This window comes from Loxodonta africana, chromosome 1 (genome assembly GCF_030014295.1).
Source record: "Loxodonta africana isolate mLoxAfr1 chromosome 1, mLoxAfr1.hap2, whole genome shotgun sequence".
Taxonomy (NCBI): Eukaryota; Metazoa; Chordata; class Mammalia; order Proboscidea; family Elephantidae; genus Loxodonta; species Loxodonta africana.
Window position 1 is genome coordinate 218,845,205 of NC_087342.1, and position 19,564 is coordinate 218,864,768.

Consider the following 19,564-nt stretch of genomic DNA (forward strand, 5'->3'; position numbering starts at 1 on the left):
GCTCAGACAGGCTAAGTGATCTGCTTAAGTCCACACAGTTCTTACGAGGTGGAGTGTGGATTCAAACTCCCATGCATTGGCCCCAAAGCTCTTTGGACCAGACTACAGAGAAGAGGGACTGTTCTGGTGTCCTTGAGAATGGACCCTCCCGCCCCGTTCCCTGCGGGATGAAGGAATGCTACCTCATGGCCACGTTGCTGCCGTCAATCACTATGGGTCTCAAGGCACCCGCCGGGCCTCCGCACTCGTCTTCGGGGTCTGTCCCCAGCCTGCACTGGGCCAAGTCTGGGGGCCCGCAGGAACCCCGAGGGACGAGCAAGGGGGCGGCGGCGCCCCCTGCTGGTCGTCCCTGGGCCGCAGGGCGGCTGCCGGTCTGGATCAGCTCCTGCAGCACGTCGTTGACCAGGGCGCCCTCGCCCAGCTTGCCCAGCGCCCTGACCACGTCCTCCTGGCTGTAGCCTAGCTTCTGGAAGAACTCCATCTTGCTCGAGGGCTCCATGCTGCGCCCGCCGTGCCTCGGGGGTCCTGCCCCCGGCTTCCTGCGCTCCGAGCCCCACAGGCATGAGCTAGAGAGAGAAATCAGCCATCAGGTGTTTTTCTGCAAACTAGCGATCTGCTCACTCCCCCCTTATCTGTCAGGAAATCACAGCAAGGCCTGTTCTCTTGGGGACTTTCAGTTGCTCTGTGTGCTTGGGGAGCCACAGATGCAACCGCGGAGCTTTTACTAGCGCAGGCTCCACGGCTCGCCCGACCCCGTGCAATCACCAGAACCTCAGTGCTCCTACCCAAGCTGGGCTCTGCCACCAGCACAGCCCTCCTGGCGGTTCCTCTGCCCAGGCTGGACCTCTAACCAGAAGGGCCTCAGCTGGGCCTAGTCCTTCCCATCAGTGCCTGCAGGGTGGCAAGGGGGGCTGCAGCCTGACAGACCTTGGGAAAAGGAACCTTCTGGAAAGACTGAGTCTCCCTTTCTGTTCTACTCCAATAGACCTCCATCTTTTCAAAAGCATTTTAAAATACAGACATAATGAAGACATATTTACTGTGAAAAATTCAAATAATGCAGAAGTATAAGGAATTTTAAAAAATGTAATATTTCTTCACATACGCCCCAAAGCCCATTGCCCCCCACCGTTGCTTGTCTGCATCCCTCCAGCCCTGTTTTTATGCATTGATTTGCATTTAATAGATGCACACATTCGCCGTGTGGCTCTGCTGCTCCTGTGTGGTGGAGCGGCTGCGTGTGACAGGGCAGAACCGCCCCATAGGGTTTCCTAGGCTGTAACCTTTACGGGAGCAGATGGCCAGGTCTTTCCGCTGCGGAGCCACTGGCTGGGTTTGAACTGCCAACCTTTTGATTAGCAGTAGAGCACTTAACCGTTGTGCCACCAGGGCTCCTTATATTGCTTTTGGGTGTTGTTTCGTTTTACGTTGTTTCATACTGTGGTAAAAAATATACCTAACAAAACATTTTCCTATTCGACAATTTTTACGCGTGAATTCAGTGACATAACAACACGACATTGATCACCTTGTACAACCATTACCACTAACCTTTTCCAAATTATTCCACCACATTAGCATAAATACAGTGGGTCGTCATTCTTTTTATATAAATGGTGTCATGCTATATGGACTGTTTGGGAACTTGTTTTCCTCACTAAAATTGAATTTTGGAAATCTTTCCATGGCAACATATCTGTGCTGCCTACCGTACCCCCAGCATCTAGAACAGCGATGGATACAGTTGAAATTCTGTGCGTATCTGTTGAATGAATGAACGAATGAATGATGTTCTGCAGTGTTTAATGACATGTCAAATGGCAGAAACTTAGGTTGTTTCCAGTTTTTCACTTTTACAAATAATGCTCAACCAACCATTCTTGCACGTCTATCTTTTGACTCCATCCTCTTCTCATAAAGACAGCTACTTCACCTTCAGTCCCTATTCTCCTGTTTGAACACTTTGCAGCACTTACCTATCTATTCTGGGATCCCAGTTTGGCTTCTCTTTCACTCTTGGGGCCTCTCCCTGTAGTGCTGGAGCCGGAAAAGTGCTAACAATCATTAGATCTGACACGTGGAGGGACAGGAGCCTCTGTTTGCAGCCTCCCTCCTTGGTTCCCACCACCCCGCAACACCAAAACTGCCGTCCAAGTCACCAGTGACCTTCTACCTGCCAAAGTCAACAGCATCTTCGCATTCCTCCCCTTATACAACCTCTCTGCAGTTTCTGACACTATGGACCTCTCCCTTATTTGTTATTTTACATTTAAAAATGTTGGGCTGCCTCTTTTTGAAACACAACTGCCTTAAGTCATACAACTTTGGCCTGTTTCTCCTCTCACCTGTCCACCTCTTTCCTTAGCCTCTGCTCACCCCTTCAGCGATGAGGTCCTGCACAGGCCTCCTCTTCTCTCCACCCTCAGGCCTCCACCAGCCTCTCTGTTCTGAGGAGCCCGACAACTGCCCACCTGACTCCAACCTCTTCCTGAGCACCAGGCACACACAGTCATAAATCTGTGAATCTAATGATTCACAGATTTGAATGAAATGCTACGGGAACTCAGAATGGCGGCATTCAACACACATCTGCTAAGTGTCTACTTCTAAAAGTGTGGTCCAGGAACCCTAGGCGAACTCCGAGATGCTTTCAGGGAGTCTTCAAGGTAAAAACCATTTTCATAATACTACTAAGATGTTATTTGCCTTTTTCACTCTCATTCTCTCTCGAGGACACAGTGGACTATTCCAGAGACAACATGTCATGGGATACTGCAACAGTTTAAGTGCAGAAGCAGATAGGAGAATTCCACTGTCTTCTACTAAGCCAGACATTAAAGATTTGCAAAAATGTAAATGTAAATAAAAATTACTAATTTTGTTTTATTTTGGAAAAGTTATTTTCATTAAAAAATATCATTTTTGTTAATGTAGTTAATTTTTTTAATAAGTGATTTTTTTTAATTTCCTAGTTTTAATTTTGAATAAAGTACATATCACTAGATACATATAAAAAAAACATAAATAAAAGCTCTTTAGGGTCTTAGCAAAAGATTTCTTTTTATATCCAGAACATTTCCAACACGTATTTCTTATAGATGGTTCCATATTGGTAGTCTACAGACTTGTCACCTTTTTCCCAGGTCCTCAGTTCAGAAAGCCCAAAGTCTTTCCCTCCCTCAATATGCCCTCTCTCAAATCCTTCTCTTACTGACCACCTTCCCCACCTTAGTCCAGGCCTTGATCATCCTATATACACCTAATTAGCTGCAACAGCCTCCTAAGGGGTCGCCTTTCTCATTCTCATCCAGTCCATCCCCCATGTGTTTCTAAAAATAAGCCTAATCGTATCACCTCTCTGCTTAGAAATATCCTCTAATCTCTTGTTGACTCTAAGAAGGAAGTCAAATTCCCTGAGTAGGCTGCTCTAGGCCCTCACCATCTACCTCACCATCTACCACTGCCCACCTAGTCTTTTCTCTAGAGCCACACTGAATCTCTCACTGTTTTCTAAATATTCCAGAACATTCTCATTGCTGTGCTTCTGCATAGGCTTTCCTCTCTACCTGGAATGCTGTGTTTTACTTGGCTAACTTCAAGATTCATCTCAAAATCCAACATGGTCATCCTTGACTTCACAGACAGAATGGTGGCTTTGTCTCCTCATCTCCCACAACTCGTCGTGCACACCTTTGTTATGACACGTTGAATAGTCAGTTGTCTATTTCTCATAAGACTCTGAACTGCTCACGACTTCTGAGCTATTTGGCTTGGGTTCACCACCACCTGGCATGGTGCCTAGTATATTTGAGGAGTTTAATATGTTTTTCTTTAGTAAATGTCCAGATCTGAAGTTACCTTCCTTTCTTTCGCTCCTGATCTCATTGAATTGCATCAACCAGAGAGCAAAATAAAAAATTTTGATTGATTTTCATTTTCACAAAGTCATCTTTGGCTCCTCCCTTTCCCTCACTTCTACATCCAATTGGTCATTAATTCTATTTCCATAGCCACCCTCTCCTTTCCATTCACACTACCAACTGTGCTAGTTCATTCATTCATTCATTTAATAAACATTTACTGATCACCTACTAGGCAGTTTCATAAAAGCAAAATAATACACAATATAATTTCAATTTGTTCACAATCTATTCAGGAAAATCAAACCAAAAAAAAAAAAAAAAAAACAACCCATTGCTGTCAAGTCGATTCTGACTCATAACAACCCTATAGGACAGGGTAAAACTGCCCCATAGAATTTCCAAGGAGTGTCTGGTGGATTCAACTGCCGATCTTTTGGTTAGCAGCTGTGGCTCTCAACCACCAAAATGTAAACAACAAGCCATAAATAATGATGATAAGCGCAATGCTTTCAATTTCGAAAATAAGCTTTCAAAATACAGGGGAAGGAATGAATTGTCTTCCTCTGAAGAGAAAGGAAAGACCAGAAAAATCCTGATAGAGCTGGGCAATGAATGAAGAAGCCAGTTTATGCAGCACATAGTCACTCCCGTGGCCTCCTGTGCTGGCCTCCTTACAACTCCCCCGTCTCCCAAACCCTGTCCAGTTCACTGCACTCCCACTGGAGGAATATCCAAACAACAACTCTAATCTTGGAGTCCCCTACTACTCCAAGATCCCCATGTCTCCCCACCCTATGCAGGGCAAATGTTAACTCTTCAGCATGACATTCAAGGCCCTTCACAATCAGACCCTGACCCATTGGCCCTGACCCTCCAACTCATTGGCCACCTATCTCTAGTCCAGCTTCACCTCTATTCCTTGACTAGTGACTAGCCCTTCCCTCTCAGAATGGTTGTCCCCTTGGGCTGGAGTCCATCTTTGGTCCAATTTCCATGGAAGAAGAGGACACTCACCCAGCCTGGCAGACCAGTCTCATACCACTGCCCACTACTCACTGACCCCTAAAGAGCCATGGACCCTCAGGCCTCCAGGCTTTCACTCAGGCTCTTCTCTTTGCCCAGAACACCTGCCCCCTCCTCCACCAGATCTAACCCCACAGTCACATCCTGAAGCCTTCCCAATCCTGATAGCCCTATCTACACTCCCACCTCACCCCTCCCTATACTGCAGCATCCATTTTAGTTTGGAAGAAAGAGAAGGGAAGGAAGAAAGACAGTGACAGGCGACGTGAACATAAAACTCATATCCGTGTGGTTCTTCATGGTTTCCATGTTGCTTTCATATAGAGACTCTTATTTAAACTTCCCTGTATCGCTGGTGGGTAGTCAGGGTAGATAAAATTATTCCTTTTTCACAGATGCGGAAACAGGCTTGGAGTGGTACAGAAGTTATATAACTAGTAAATGGCAGAGAATGACAGGCAGCAGGTGCTGAATATAATTTTTGATTTCAGTTTTATCATGTAATCAGGAAAGAGGCAGCATTTTGTTATTGCAGAAATGAAAAAAAAAAAAAAAATGACTGGGTCAGGCGACTCCTTGGTCACAAAGCTATTCCACAGCAGCTCCAAGGACAGTCCATGTTTATCTTGTAACAATGCATTCCGATGTGGCAGAAACACGAACATTTTCTAAATGGAAAAAAATGGGGGCTTTTACCTGGGCTGGGGGAGGGGAGTGGCCTTGTGATACCCTTGTCTGTCTGCTGCAGGGCTACAGAACCCTCAAGTTATAACTCGCATTCCTTTTCTGAGACGACTTTGGAAAGGTTATGTGTGAAACGAGAGGGCTGTTTTCCCACAAAATCGACAGAAAAAAAAAAATTTTTTTTTCAGAGACTTCTGTTTCCCCCTTAAGACTTCAAAATCAACTTCATTTCCTTTTAAAACTTCTAAATAAGGGAGAAAGGCCGGTGCGGGGGTTGGGGATGGGAGGGTGTCTGTTCTTAGGAGCCTCGTCCAGCCTTCAGGTCACAACCCTCCTCAAATAGATGTGATGGTCTTTGGGTCACAGCACTACCACTAGCTTCTTTTTCCTTTCTATTTTTAAGACCAGAAAGTATGAACAATTTCATTTCCGTTTTCTTCCTCAATCTTGACTGGAAGTCACGAACAGCAGAGATAGTAACACTTTGAAAATCTTCAAAGTCTCTTCATGAGGTTTTACAGTGGTCAGCATAGCTAACGCTTTCCTAGGTTAGTAGTCAAGGCAGCTGTAGAGATGCGCTCAGGTTGAATCCCTAGCCTTTTGTGAAGGTGGTCTAACAAAACAGAGTGAAAGGAAGGGAGCAAGGGTGAGAGAAAAAGAGAAGATATTTCACAGGTGAAACAAGGGGAATCAGGTCTGATTTGTTTCTTCTAGAATCATCCAGTCTGGGTTGAGGGCTACAAGGCTAAAGCTCTGTAACTTCTGACTGGAGGAGCCCCTGAGGAAAAGAGGAAAAAATCAACTGAAAGAGGAGAAAATGAGAGTGATGAGATATGTAGAGAGCCAGTAACTCACGTTCACACAACGTTTTGTACTTATAAAGTGCTATCTCATATGTTATCTTTGGAAATCCCAATGTCCCTGGGAGGTTGAAAGGGCTACCTCATTAGTCATGTTACAGGTGAAAAAACAAGGAAAAGGGGTTTTGGTGACTTACCCAAGGTTGTACAGCTGGGAGAAAATCAGACTCCCAAGGGCCTCCCAGTCTCTGAGTCCAGAGAGAGAAACCCAGGGCTTCCCCAGGTGCCCCCCAGCGGCTGGCCAAGGCCTCAGGTGCTGCAAAGCAGAGTGCACCCAGGTGCCAGCCCCAAAATGAGCACATTCAACTCATCCCTCCTCACCCCCAAGCCCGTTCCGGGTCACCTCAGTCAGCTCCAGAGAAATTCAGTATATTCCAGCCACGAGAAGTCACCTGCAATGACCAGGAGGAAATGGTCTCACCTCCAGCTTCTACACAGAGTCCAAGCAGAAATATTCTGGGTCAGCTCAGAGCTAGACTGAAGGCCCTCAGTGGAGTTGTCAGTTAGATTTTGAGGAAGTCACAGAGAGGCAAAGGCTTCAGCCCACAGGACCTGAGTTAATGGCTTTGCCTTTTGTTTTCTTCTCGAAATTATCCCGTTAAGTTATTTTGTACTGCTCTAGGTTAATTTGGGGTGTGCACACAAGTATTTACACCCTCGATCCATACGCCAGAGCAGCGCTGAATCAAAATTTAATAAAATAAAACAACCCTCTGTGTACAATATTAGACACCATAACCTATTCACGGACCAGAAGTTAGTACCCTTAACGGGTATAAGGAAGCAGCCAAAATTGTCTTCACTGCAGTCGGGTTAAGTCCTATCTCAAGTCCCTTACAGGCCTTCTCTAAGCCCACACAGAAGAGATGGTGCTTGGGGCTGCCACCAGACATCCTTGTTTTGCATTCAGCCAGGAAACTAGACACTCACAAATCAATATCCAGTCTAGAGGACACTTTTGTGAGCATGCGAACAGGTTTAAAATGTGCCCAAGAGTTCTACTCTTTTATAAAATAAAAATATCTCCAAAGACCACAGCAGGAATTTTTACTTAAACTGAAGAGCTTTCTCTGATTAATCGTTCCCCACAAAAGCCACACTGAGATTCAATACAATTTTGCTAAGTGTTTCATCTAAAGAAAATTAAAGATGCTTGCTTTATTATTTTTTTTTATCTGAGCACTTAAAAAAAAAAGACAATTTAAGGGATGAGAAATCAGACGGCTCAGGATAATACTGTTCTCTAGCCTCCACTTTCCCTTGTCCCATATATCCTAGTCTCTTTCCCCCCACTCCAGACTGAAGTCTGCACAGTGCTGGCCATAATGACTGGGGGCCAGAGGACACACACTCACCATCAGCGCCCGTCTCCCACTGGGTACGTCGTCACGCAGCCCTCACAAAGGACACTGCCTGCAACCTTCACACAGACACTCTCCTCCCAGAGAGAGACCTGGCTAGCCAGAAGTCACTGGAGGGCAAATAAGAGTCCAGCCCGCCCAGCTGTGCAGCCGTTAGGAGCCACTTCATGCCCACACTCCACTTCCTGGACGCCAGAGTCACGTTTAGCTGCAAAGGTAGGTTTGCTTTGGGTTTAAAAAAAAAAAAAAAGAAAGGAAGGAAGAAAGAAATCAAATGAGGGAGGGGGACTTGAGTTTGAGCCACGACATGAGTCATCGAATCAAAGTTTAACAACCACATGCAAAACATGCTCTGTGGGAGGGACGGGTGGGCTGAGCTGCGTGGGTGCTGCACGGGAAAAAAAAAAAAAAAAAACTAAACCCAGTACCATCGGGTTGATTCCGACTCATCGCGACCCTATAGGACAGAGCAGAACTGCCCCATAAAGTTTCCAAGGAGCACCTGGAGGATTTGAACTGCCGACCCTTTGGTTAGCAGCCATAGCATTTAACCACTAGGCCACCAGGGTTTCCCTGCACAGGAAAGCCAGAGTAAAGATGCATGAACAGTCCGGGGAGGAGAACTTTTATCCTGAGTTCCCATTCATGCCTCCAGCTCAGAAGAGCACCTGATCCTAGATGCTCATACAGAAGGCTGTCACAACCCAACAAAAAGAGAGTTGGGGAAGGCAGAGTGTTGGGGCCAGGGAGAGGACAGAGATGATGCACATTATGAATTGAATTGCGTCCCCCAAAGTATGTTTTGGAGCCCTAACCCCTGCACCTGTGGATGTAATCCCATTTGAAATAGGGATTTCTTTGTTATGTTAATGAGGTCATATAACTGTAGAGTGTGTCTTAAACCTAATCAATTTTTGAGACACAAAAAGAGCAGGTTAGGCACAGAGCAAGCACAAATGGGGGAAGGATCGATGCTACATGGAGATCACCAAGGAACAAAGGGACACTGTGGCAACAGAAGCCAAGACAAGGATCTTCCTTCAGAGTGGACAGAGCGAGCCTCCCCCTAGAGCCAGTGCCCTGAATTCAGACTTCTAGCCTCCTATACTGTAAGAAAATTAGTTTGTTAAAGCCACTCACTATGATATTTCTTTTACAGCAGCTCTAAGAAACTAAGAGGATATGTAGGTAAGGAACATGGGCACAGAGAAGGACCCTCATCCCTTCCTTCACAAAGAGGGGGACTTCCAAGCAAGTCACAAAGTCCTCAAGAGTAAGGGCCAGGGCACTCCTGTCAGGGATACAGTGACCCAGCAGCTTCCCTCCATGAAGAGAAGTGGCTGCTCAGTGAAGTGAAACGTTGTTCAGATACCCCAAGTAGAGACGCCTAGCCCCAAGGATCATGTGCCTTTCTGTGATTTTATAGGGGAATAATAGAGAGACAAGGAAGAAAGCATTCTGGATTCAAGAGCACCCTGAGTCATCCCCTCATATGAATACTGATTGACTCTGTAAGCAGACTGTGATAATGTGTGGTAGCCCAGATGCCCCCAAAGTCCCTGCCTTTTGGTGTTCAATCTTTGTTGTAGTCCCCCCTCACTTTGTACCGGGTTGGTCCATGTGACCAATAGAATAAGGCAGTTGTGAACGTATGTCACTTTCGAGCTTAGGTTATAAAAGATACTGCAACATGTTTGATAATAAATGTTTATCAGTGTGTGAGATAATAAATGTTGTTTCAAGCTAAGAAATTTTGGGATAATTTGTTACTCAGCAAGATAAATAATACAGGTGGGCACAATCCCATCTATGGCAGGCAGAATAATGACTCTTTAAAGATGCACACACCCTAATCCCTTTACATGGCAAAAGAGATTCTGCAAGTGTGTTTATATTAAGGACCACGAGATGGGGAGATTATCCTGCATTATCTGGATGGGCCCAATGTAATCACATGGGTCTTTAAAATCAGAAAATCTTTCCCGGTGGAGTTCAGAGTTAGAGCGAGGCGTGACTATAGAAGAATGCTCTAAGAGATGCAATATTGCTGACTTCGAAGATTGAGGACAAGGGCTATGAGCCAAAGAATATGAGTGACCTCTAGAAGCTGGCTGGAAACAGCAAAGAAATGGGTTTTCCTCTAGAGCCTCCAGAAAGGTAGGCAGCCCTGCTAATATCTTGATTTTAGCCCAGTGAGATATGTGTGAGACTTCTAACCTACCAAGCTGTAAGGTAATAAATTCGTGTTGTTTTAAGCCACTAAAAAAAAAAAAAGAGAGAGAGAGAGAGGTAGCTGCTTCTCTCTCACTCTGGCAGGGGGAGCCTGACCCCAGACCCATGTGACCACAGAATTCCGCAGCTCATCTTGCTGCAGCCTCAGCAGATACCAGCATCAGACCCAGAACTCTGTGTTTATCTCCTGGACAGGAAAAGAGGCCGTCAGAGATCAGAATAGAGGAAAGGACAATCATGATTTAGCTGCAATAACTCTGGAAAGGACAATCAAACCACACCGCAGCCTACCTCCCGATAAACAACAATGTCTACAGCAGTGACTTGACCAAGGACATATCATCGGCCAGTTTGGTCAAGCTGGCTTTAGAACCTGGGAGTCAATGCCAAGGAAATAAGAACAGCACAAGATAACTGGAATTTGCTGTTCTTTATATCTTCCCAACTTGTTGCCCAAAAAAAGATTTGAGGCAATCTAGACTAGTAAGACAAATACAGAGTAGGAAATTGAAATAAAAATGAAAAGCACAGTCAGAAGCCATTAGAAGAAAAATAGAAGAACTTTGGACTTCCTGGCACAATGGATTTTGTAATCACAACCATCATTTGTTAGCACCTACAGTATACCAGGTACCTTGCATCCAAATGTTCCAATCCGCACCAGAGATCTACGACAGCAATGACTATTCCCATTTTGAGATAAGGAAATTGGGGTTCAGAAAGATTGTGTAAATTGCCCAAGATCACTCAGTAAGTGGTTGAGTCAGGATTGGAACCCAGGACTCTCAGGTTCGAAAATCGGCTCTTTTCACTATAACATGTTGCCTCTCAGCTCCCATACCAGAGATCTAATAAGCATGCAGAGTTCTCAAGAGAAATGAATATTTTTCTGGTACTAAATTTTAGGAGGAAGCTAAATCCTTTGTTGAATAACATATCACACAACACCTTTAGCTGCAGTCCTCCAGAAGGTGCAGGGGTGCTCTTCAATGTCCATTCTTCACCGGAAGCCTCAGTAACAGCCGAGGGTATAACATTACACCTCAACTCAGGGAAGGTGCTTCTGTGGGGAAAGGAGCTAGCACTATCAAGAGCCTTGTCCTCTGTCTAACCCTTTTGTCTAACCAAGTGCTGGAACTTAAAGATGAGGGTGACTTGTATAATCTCTTCCAAATATTGGATGAGTGAAGACAATTTTTTTTTTTTTTGGTGTAGGAGAGCAAACAATCAAAAAGGGATTCTTTGAGAAGACTGCCAAGTGCCACCATAACCCATTGCCATCGAGTCGACTCTGACTCCTAACAACTGTAAAGGACACAGTAGAACTGCCCCCATAGGTTTTCCAAGGAGCGCCTGGTGGATTCGAACCGACCTTTTGGTTAGCAGCTGTAGCTGTTAACCACTATGCTACCAGGGTTTCCAAGGGCACTTAATAAAAGATGAACTTGGGTAAGGAAAGTTAAGGATCTTGATTCATACTCAACCCCATTGAACAGTCACCTCACAGCCACCTCTGCACAGGACAGGGACCACAATGGGCAGCACCAAATTGTTTCTCAAAAAAAGACATTTGCATCTGCTCAGCTATCAGTCACCATAATTCTGTATCTTTAATCTTAGAAGCATTGGGTAAACCACAAAATTTTTACTCAGTTGTCTCTATAAGAAAAGAACTACCCCTTTACAATATCTGATTTTGAGTAACCTCATCCTCCACCAAAATGATTTAGCTGCAATAACTCTGAGAAGCCGAAAGAACTGAACCACTACTGCGGTTCTTCACTGCCCACCTGAGTGAGAAATAAGGTCTGCCACAGGCAACAGCTTTAGCTACAACATCACAACCCAAAACTGTGTTCTGCCTGTGAGGGGCTTAAGAGAAGGCAGCAGCTCCCCACTTGCAATGGGAACTGGGCACATGTCTACATACATCTGGAGTCCCTGGATGGCACAAACAGTTAACATGTTTGGCTGCTAACAAAAGGTTAGAGGTTCGAGTCCACCCAGAGGCACCTCAGAAGAAAGTCTTGGTGATCTGCTTCCAAAAAGTTAGCCGTCGAAAACCCTATGGAAGACAGTTCTATTCTTCACACATGGGTTGCCATGAGACAAAATCAACTTGACAGCAACTGGTATATGGCATGATATCTACCTATATCTAGTGATTTAAGTATTTAGAAGAGAGCAGGCCAGCATACTTCCTTCTTCTACCCTGTTTAAAACTGGCATTGGATCTGCCCCAAAGCCAGGTCTGCCCAGTCTGGCCTATGTGGTGAGACTGAGGTCTGTGCTTTCAGGAAGCAGAGGTCTAGGCTTTCAGGAAGTGGCCTGGGAGTTGTTGAGACAGTGAGTCTTAAACATGTGAGTCCAGACTCTCAGCAGAGAAATGCAAAAACACGAAGAGATAACACCTGCCGCCACTGTCCCAGTGGTTTGGGGAGGCCTGGAAACGCATGCATGGGCCCTGGTTAGGAGCCCCTGGCTTGGCTGCCTCCTTCCATCGACAGACAGCATCAGTGGGCACCATGCACAGCCCAATGTGGATAATCTGTTTTCTCAAAGAGCTAAAACAGAGTACAGCCATTTGCAGTGGTGGCTTGGCCATGCATGGAGTCAACCCTGCTAGATACTGCTACACTGCTTTCCACTTTACCCTTCTGCTGGCAGTGTGTGAGAATTCCCATTTCTCCGTATCTTTGCCAACACTGGGGATTTTGCTTTTTGCCATTTTGTTGTGTGAGAAATGGGACATCACGATCATTTTAATTTTCATTTCTCTGTTTACTAGTGAACGTGGAGATCTTCTCACGTATCCAGTGGCCATGCAACTTTCCTCTTCCCATCTGTTGCCCATTTTCCTGTTGTATAGTCTTATTGATTTGTACTAACCTCTATATATCCTTCCTACTAATCCTTTATCTTTTGGTTAGGTCACAAATATCTCCTCCCAGCCTAACACTTGTCTTTTAGCTTTGTTTATGACGTCTTTGGCCCTACAGATGGCTTTACTTTTGTGCCGTCACAACTATCAATCTTTTCCTTCATATTTGTGCTTTTTGTGTCTTACTTCAGAAAGCCTTCCCTATCCTGAAATTGTAAAGGTATTTTTCTGTATTTTCTCTGGATTTGTAAAGTTTTCTTTTTTACAACCCTGTCTTCAGTCATGATTTGGAATTAATTTTGGTGAATGATATGAGAAAGGATCTAATCTTATTATGATGGGCAGACTGGTGTCATGAACACAGAGCTGAAATTCTCTGCCACTTACCTGTGTAGCCTGGAGCAAATAATCTGACCTCTTTATGTCTCGGTTTCCACGTACATAAAATAGAGGTTATAATTTTATCTACCTCATAAAGATACTGTGAAAATTATCTTAATTAATGCAAGTACTTAGAACAGAGCCTGGCACATACTAAGTCCCCAAGAGTTGGTTGCTATTATTTTGAGCACAAGTTTTAACGAAGATAGGGTTATCAGAACTTATCAGGGCAAAGTCTAGCACTCAGAAAACACTGAGAAATTAACAGACAGTTGTAGTGGCAAGTGAAACAACGCTCCCAGTCATCCATGGGAATGTGTGAATCCACAGTTCACACAGAGAAGCCAGTGGATCCTGAGCCTGGACACCCTGCTCTTTCACTTAGCCCCAAAGTCTCTTTAAAACAATTGTAGGTTTAAAACCATTTGAGTTTATTAAATAAAATCTATATGTCGCTTCCTCTGAGTTCCATGTTGTCTTTCTCACTAGTTGAGTCTTTTTCATTTCTTAACAGTCTCTATCGATCCAAGAGTTGAGGGTGCCAGTCCCAATTACTTAGGCATGGAGAGGTGAGGGCTTGAACATTTGGTAAATACTACACAACTCCAGCCATCACAAAGTGAGCACATGTAGAGTAGGTGTGCTCCCAGGAAGTGGTGTAAGTAAGAGCCTGATTGAGATAAACAGGCCCATCGATCAAAGGTTGTTCAGAAGTTTGTAATTTAAAGAAACCTTGTGGTAACTCCTTTCATGAACCACGGAATCTTCTGCTCTTGCGACTAACTGGAAGTGTGACTATGAGGACAGCAGGTATTTTGTTTTTTTATTTCAACGGGAGTGGAGCGAGTGGTGAGGTCAGTTGCAATGCTGTGATACTGAAGGGTTTGCTGACATCACTGCCATCTCCTGATTTCAGAAGCCCCTCTAGCTGAGTCCAAAGAGCATAACATGCCACCATGTGCAGCAGCTCTAGGAAGAGGGATCCGGCTTGCCTACAGAAAGGAGTGAGAAGTGCCTCCAACTGCTCCCTCCTCCCAGGCCCAAGGAAACTTCTAAAGGTGGGGCATGGGTCAAGTGGAAATTAAGAAGGTCAAAGACAGGCTCAACGGAACCCCAAGAGATGCTCAGAATACCCCTGGGGGAAGAGAAAACTTGGCTTGTCTAAGGTGTCACAGCAGTCTATTGTTGTACTGAGAGTGGATTTTATTAGCACCTGCCCTTCTCCAGTGCGTGGATGTGGCGGCCATTTCACCGTTCGGCACCTGAGAACAGCACAAGGGTAGGGAAAGTCACAATCAAGGTTATCAGTGCATGTCACACAAATCAAAACCAGCCCTTCAGCCACTTAGCAGAAACTCCAGTTACAAGTTTGGCAGGGGCAGGGTCTTTTTTAGCTAAGCTGAGTTTTTCAGTGTCTGTGTGAAACCAGTGGATGTATTTATCCATGCCCCTGCTTGACATATTTAAAATGGAATAACATCTTATATTTGCCATGTTTTACAATTTGTGAAACTTCTTCATAGACATAATGTCTTTTTATCTTCACAGTAACCCTGAGAGATAGAGCAGGCCCTTCCCCTACCACTGTCATGGATGAAGACAGCAAGGCCAAGCAGCTTTATGGCGTACAGAGTCTTAGAGCTAGAAAGTGCCAGAGCCATACTGACACTCAGGGCTTTGTCTCTTTCCAGTTCACCCTTTAAAAGACACCTGTGCAAAGCAGTGAGGGGAACCCTCTTGTTTTCTCAAAGAGCTAAAACAGAGTACAGCCATTTGCAGTGGTGGCTTGGCCCTGCTAGATACTGCTACACTGCTTTCCACTTTACCCTTCTGCTGGCAGTGTGTGAGAGTTCCCATTTCTCTGGAGAAGAATAGTTACCTCCAGGTATGACCGCTTTTAAGAAAAGCCTCACAAAAGTTATAAAACAGACAACTTAGAGAGTAATTTCTTACGAGAAAGTGAGTCCGTACAGACTTTCTTTAAAAAGGGCAAAGTTCCTAATGCTGAACTGTGAGGAACTGCTGTCCGCAGAAGGTCAGTCAGAAATGTGCTGGGCTTTGGCGGCGCCTGTCTGACCGCTAACAGGTCCTTCTTTGCTGGCAAATCCTTGGCTCTGGGGCATCCCCACCTCTTCTCTACATGACTCACATAGGCAAACTCCAAACTGTCTAAACTATTCATGGTAATCCTATCCCCTTGCAAGTAATTGAGTTTGGAAGAGGCACATGAGCCAATCCTGACCAAGATATGGGAGGTATTTTCTTGGGGACTTCTGAGAAAGGTTTCCTCACTGATAAAATAGAACATCCCAGAAGAAACAGTCTTTCTTCTTCCTCTGATTTTGACAATGAGAGGAGTTAGCCAAGGGCAAGTACAACAAGCCAAGAAGGCAAAGTGAACCATGAAAACAACCTGGACCCTTAACGACATCATTGGGCCACGGTATTAACCATCCCTGGAGCTTCCCTCTTTGGGGACATCTTACTGTGTGAGGAATATATTTTCCCTGTTGTTTAAGCCAGCCGAGTTGGGTATTTGTTTCTTGAAGTTGAAAGCACCCTAACTCATTCTTCGAGCATCCACTGAGCATTTCTGCAGGCAAAGGCATGGGTCCCCAGCCCTGGGGATTTAAAGAGACATAAGATAGGCCCAACCCAGAAAAGCCAGGAACCAAAGGCAGAAAGGAACGGTTCAAGCTATATAATCAATGCTGGCTGAGTGGTACAAATGATAAATACGTGGGTGTGGAGAAGAGAAAGTCAGAAGGATCTGGGATAGTCAAGGAGGGCTTCAAAGGAAAGCACTAGTTGAAACTTTGCGGAAAGAACAGAGTTTCCATGGTTTCAATTTATCTTAAAACTCTGTGATTTACATACAGAGTTTAAGGAAAACACCCACTACCTAAAACAAAGTACACCTGAAAAAGAATATTTAGGCCTGCTTACAATCCCATTCTCAAGTCAAACGTAATCGCCTTTGAAACAACTAGTGGAATCAAGGCAATAGAAACCCAGTTAAGAACACTTCACGTCTCAAAAATTTTATTTCACCTGTACAGCAACAAAGAGAACTTCAAAAAGGAAATCAGGAAAACAATACCATTTACAATAACCAACCCATAAGACAAAATACTTAGGAATAAATTTAACCAGGGATACAAAAAAAGTACAAAACACTACTGCAAGAAACCAGAAGAGACCTACATAAATGGAAAAACATAACATGCTCATGGATAGGAAGGCTCAACATTGTGAAAATGTCAGTGCTACCCAAAGTAATCTACAGATATAATACAATCCAAATTCCAGCAACATTCTTTAAACAGATGGAAAAACTAATCGCCAACTTGGATAAGTAAAACAATATTGAAGAAGAACGAAGTACCAGGCCCCACATTACCTGACATCAGAACATACTACACAGCCACGGTAGTCAAAACAGCCTGATACTGGTACAACAACAGACACACAGACCAATGGAACGGAATCGAGAACCCAGATATAAATCCACACACCTACAGAGGTTAAGAGCTCAGCTATAAACCAAAAGCTGAAGTCCACCAGCCACTTCTTGAAAATGGCAACAGGTTTGGTTTTTGCTTTTTTTTTCCTTGGTTTGTGGTCAGCTGATCTTCAACAAAGGGCCAAAGATCATTAAATGAGGAAGAGACAGTCTGTTCAATAAACGGTGCTGGCAAAACTCAATGTCCACCTATAAAAAAATGAGACAGGACCCATACTTCATGCCATATGCAAAAAACTAATTCAAATTGGATCAAAGACCTAAATATAAAACCTAAACCTACAAAGACCATGGAAAAAATCATAGGGGTAATGCTAGAAGCCTTAATATGGCATAAATAGAGTACCAAAAATAACTAAAAATGCATGAACTAAATAAATGGGACCTCCTAAAAATTAAACACTTACACTTTACAAAAGACTTCCTCAAAAGAGTCAAGAGAACCTACAAACTGGGGAAAAAATTTTGGCTACAACACATCCAGCAAGGGGCTAATCTAAAATTTATAGAAAACTTGAACATCTCAACAATAAAAAGACAAAAGATCCAATTAAAAAATTGTCAAAGGATATGAACCGAAACTTCACCAAAGAAGACATTCAGGCAGCTAACAAACATATGGAGAGATGCTCGCGTTCATTAGCTATCATTGTTGTTGCTGTTAGGTACCATCGAGTCAGTTCTGACTCACAGCGACCCTATGTGCAACAGAACAAAACACTGCCTAGTCCTATGCCATCCTCACAATCATTGTTATGCTTGAGCCCATCATTGCAAACACTGTGTCAATCCACTTCATTGAGGGTCTTTCTCTCTTAAGCTGACCCTCTATTTTACCAAATATGATGTCCTTCTCCAGGGATTGATCCCTCCTGATAATGTGTCCAAAGTACACAAGACGAAGTCTCCTCATCCTCACTTCCAAGGAGCGTTCTCGCTGTACTTCCTCCAAGACAGATTTTTTCCTTCTTCTGCCAGTCCGTGGAATATTCAGTATTCTTCACCAACACCATAATTCAAAGGTATCAATTCTTCCTCGGTCTTCTTTATTCATTGCCAAGCTTTTGCATGCATATGAGATGATTGAAAATCCCGTGGTTTGGGTCAGGTGAACCTTAGTTCTCAAAGTGACATCTTTGCTTTTTAATACTTTAAAGGGGTCTTTTGCAGCAGATTTGCCCAAAGCAATGTGTCGTTTGATTTCTTGACTGCTGCTTCCATGAGCATTCATTGTGGATCCAAGCGAAGTCCTTGACAGTGTCAGTCTTTTCTCCATTTATGATGATGTGGCTTATTGGTCCAGTTGTGAGGATTTTTGTTCTCTTTATGTTGAGGTGTAATCCATACTGAAGGCTATAGTCCTTGATCTTCATCATTAACTGCTTCAGCTCCTCTTCCCTTTCAGCAAACAAGGTTGTGTCATCTGCATATCAAAGGTTGTTAATGATTCTTCCTCCAATCCTGATGTCACATTCTTATTCATATAGTGCAGCTTCTCAGATTATTTGCTCAGCATACAGATTGAATAAGCATGGTGAAAGAATACAACCCTGACAAACATCTTTCCTGACTATAAACTATTCAGCATCCCCTTGATCTGTTTGAATGGCTGCCTCTTGGTCTATGTACAGGCTCCTCATGAGCACAATTAAGTGTTCTGGAATTCCCATTCTTTGCAGTGTTATCCATAATTTGCTATGATCTACACAGTCAAATGCCTTGGCATAGTCAATAAAGCACAGGTAAACATTTTTCTGGTATTCTCTGCTTTCAGCCAGGATCCATCTGACATCAGCAGTGACAGCCTACATTCCACGTCTTCTTTTGAATCTGGCTTGAATTTCTGGCAGTTCCCTGTAGACGTACTGTTATAACCATTTTTGAATGATTTTCAGCATGATTTTACTTGCGTGTGATATTTATGATATTGTTCAATAATTTCTGCATTTTGTTGGATCATCTTTCTTTGAAATGGGCACAAAAATGGATCTCTTACAGTCAGTTGGCCAGGCAGCTGTCTTCCAAATCTCTTGGTATAGATGAGTGTGCATCTCCAGGGCTGCATTCGTTTGTTGAAACATCTCAGTTGGTATTCCGTCAATCCCTGGACCCTTGTTTTTTGCCAATGCCTTCAGTGCAGCTTGGACTTCTTCTTTCAGTACCATTGGTTCTGGATCACATGATACCTCCTGAAATGGTTGAACATTGACAAATTCTTTTTGGTATAGTGAATCCGTGCATTCCTTCCATCTTCTTCTGATGCTTCCTGTGTCGTTCAACATTTTGCCCATAAAATTCATTGCCTTCGAGTTGCTTCTGACTTGTAGCAACCCTATAGAATCCTTCAATATTGCGACTTGAGGCTTGAATTTTTTCTTCAGTTCTTTCAGCTTGAGAAATGTTGACCGTGTTCTACCCTTTTGGTTTTCTAACTCCAGGTCTTTGCACATTTCATTATATTACTTTGTCTTTTCGAGCTGCCCTTTGAAATCTTCTGTTCGGTTTTTACTTCATCATTTCTCCTTTTCACTTTAGCTACTCTACGTTCAAGAGCAAGTTTCAGAGTATATTCTGAAATCCGTTTTGGTCTTTTCTTTCTTTCATGTCTTTTTAATGAACTCTTGCTTTCCTCATGCATGATATCCTTGATGTCATTCCACAACTCGTCTGGTCTTTGGTCATTAGTGTTCAATGCTTCAAATATATTCCTGAGATGGTCTCTAAATTCAGGTGTGATATACTCAAGGTGGTATTTT

General features: G+C 43.8%; 1 protein-coding gene across 8 annotated transcripts in view; it reads right to left on the minus strand.

Moving 5' to 3' along the window:
- Window positions 1-7,900, minus strand: part of ZC3H12D (zinc finger CCCH-type containing 12D) — a 52,689-nt gene extending 44,789 nt beyond the window's left edge. Inside the window, exons 1-4 of one of the 8 annotated variants that reach the window (XM_023549607.2) lie at window positions 7,786-7,897; window positions 6,774-6,822; window positions 1,977-2,037; window positions 183-566 (exon numbers count right to left, since the gene is read on the minus strand). In XM_023549607.2, the coding sequence (XP_023405375.2) occupies window positions 183-499 (317 nt within the window). In that variant the 5' untranslated portion in view covers window positions 500-566; window positions 1,977-2,037; window positions 6,774-6,822; window positions 7,786-7,897. The other 7 variants (XM_023549561.2, XM_023549648.2, XM_023549515.2 and 4 more) reach the window with 7 other exon arrangements.
- Between the last annotated feature and the right edge of the window lie 11,664 nt (window positions 7,901-19,564).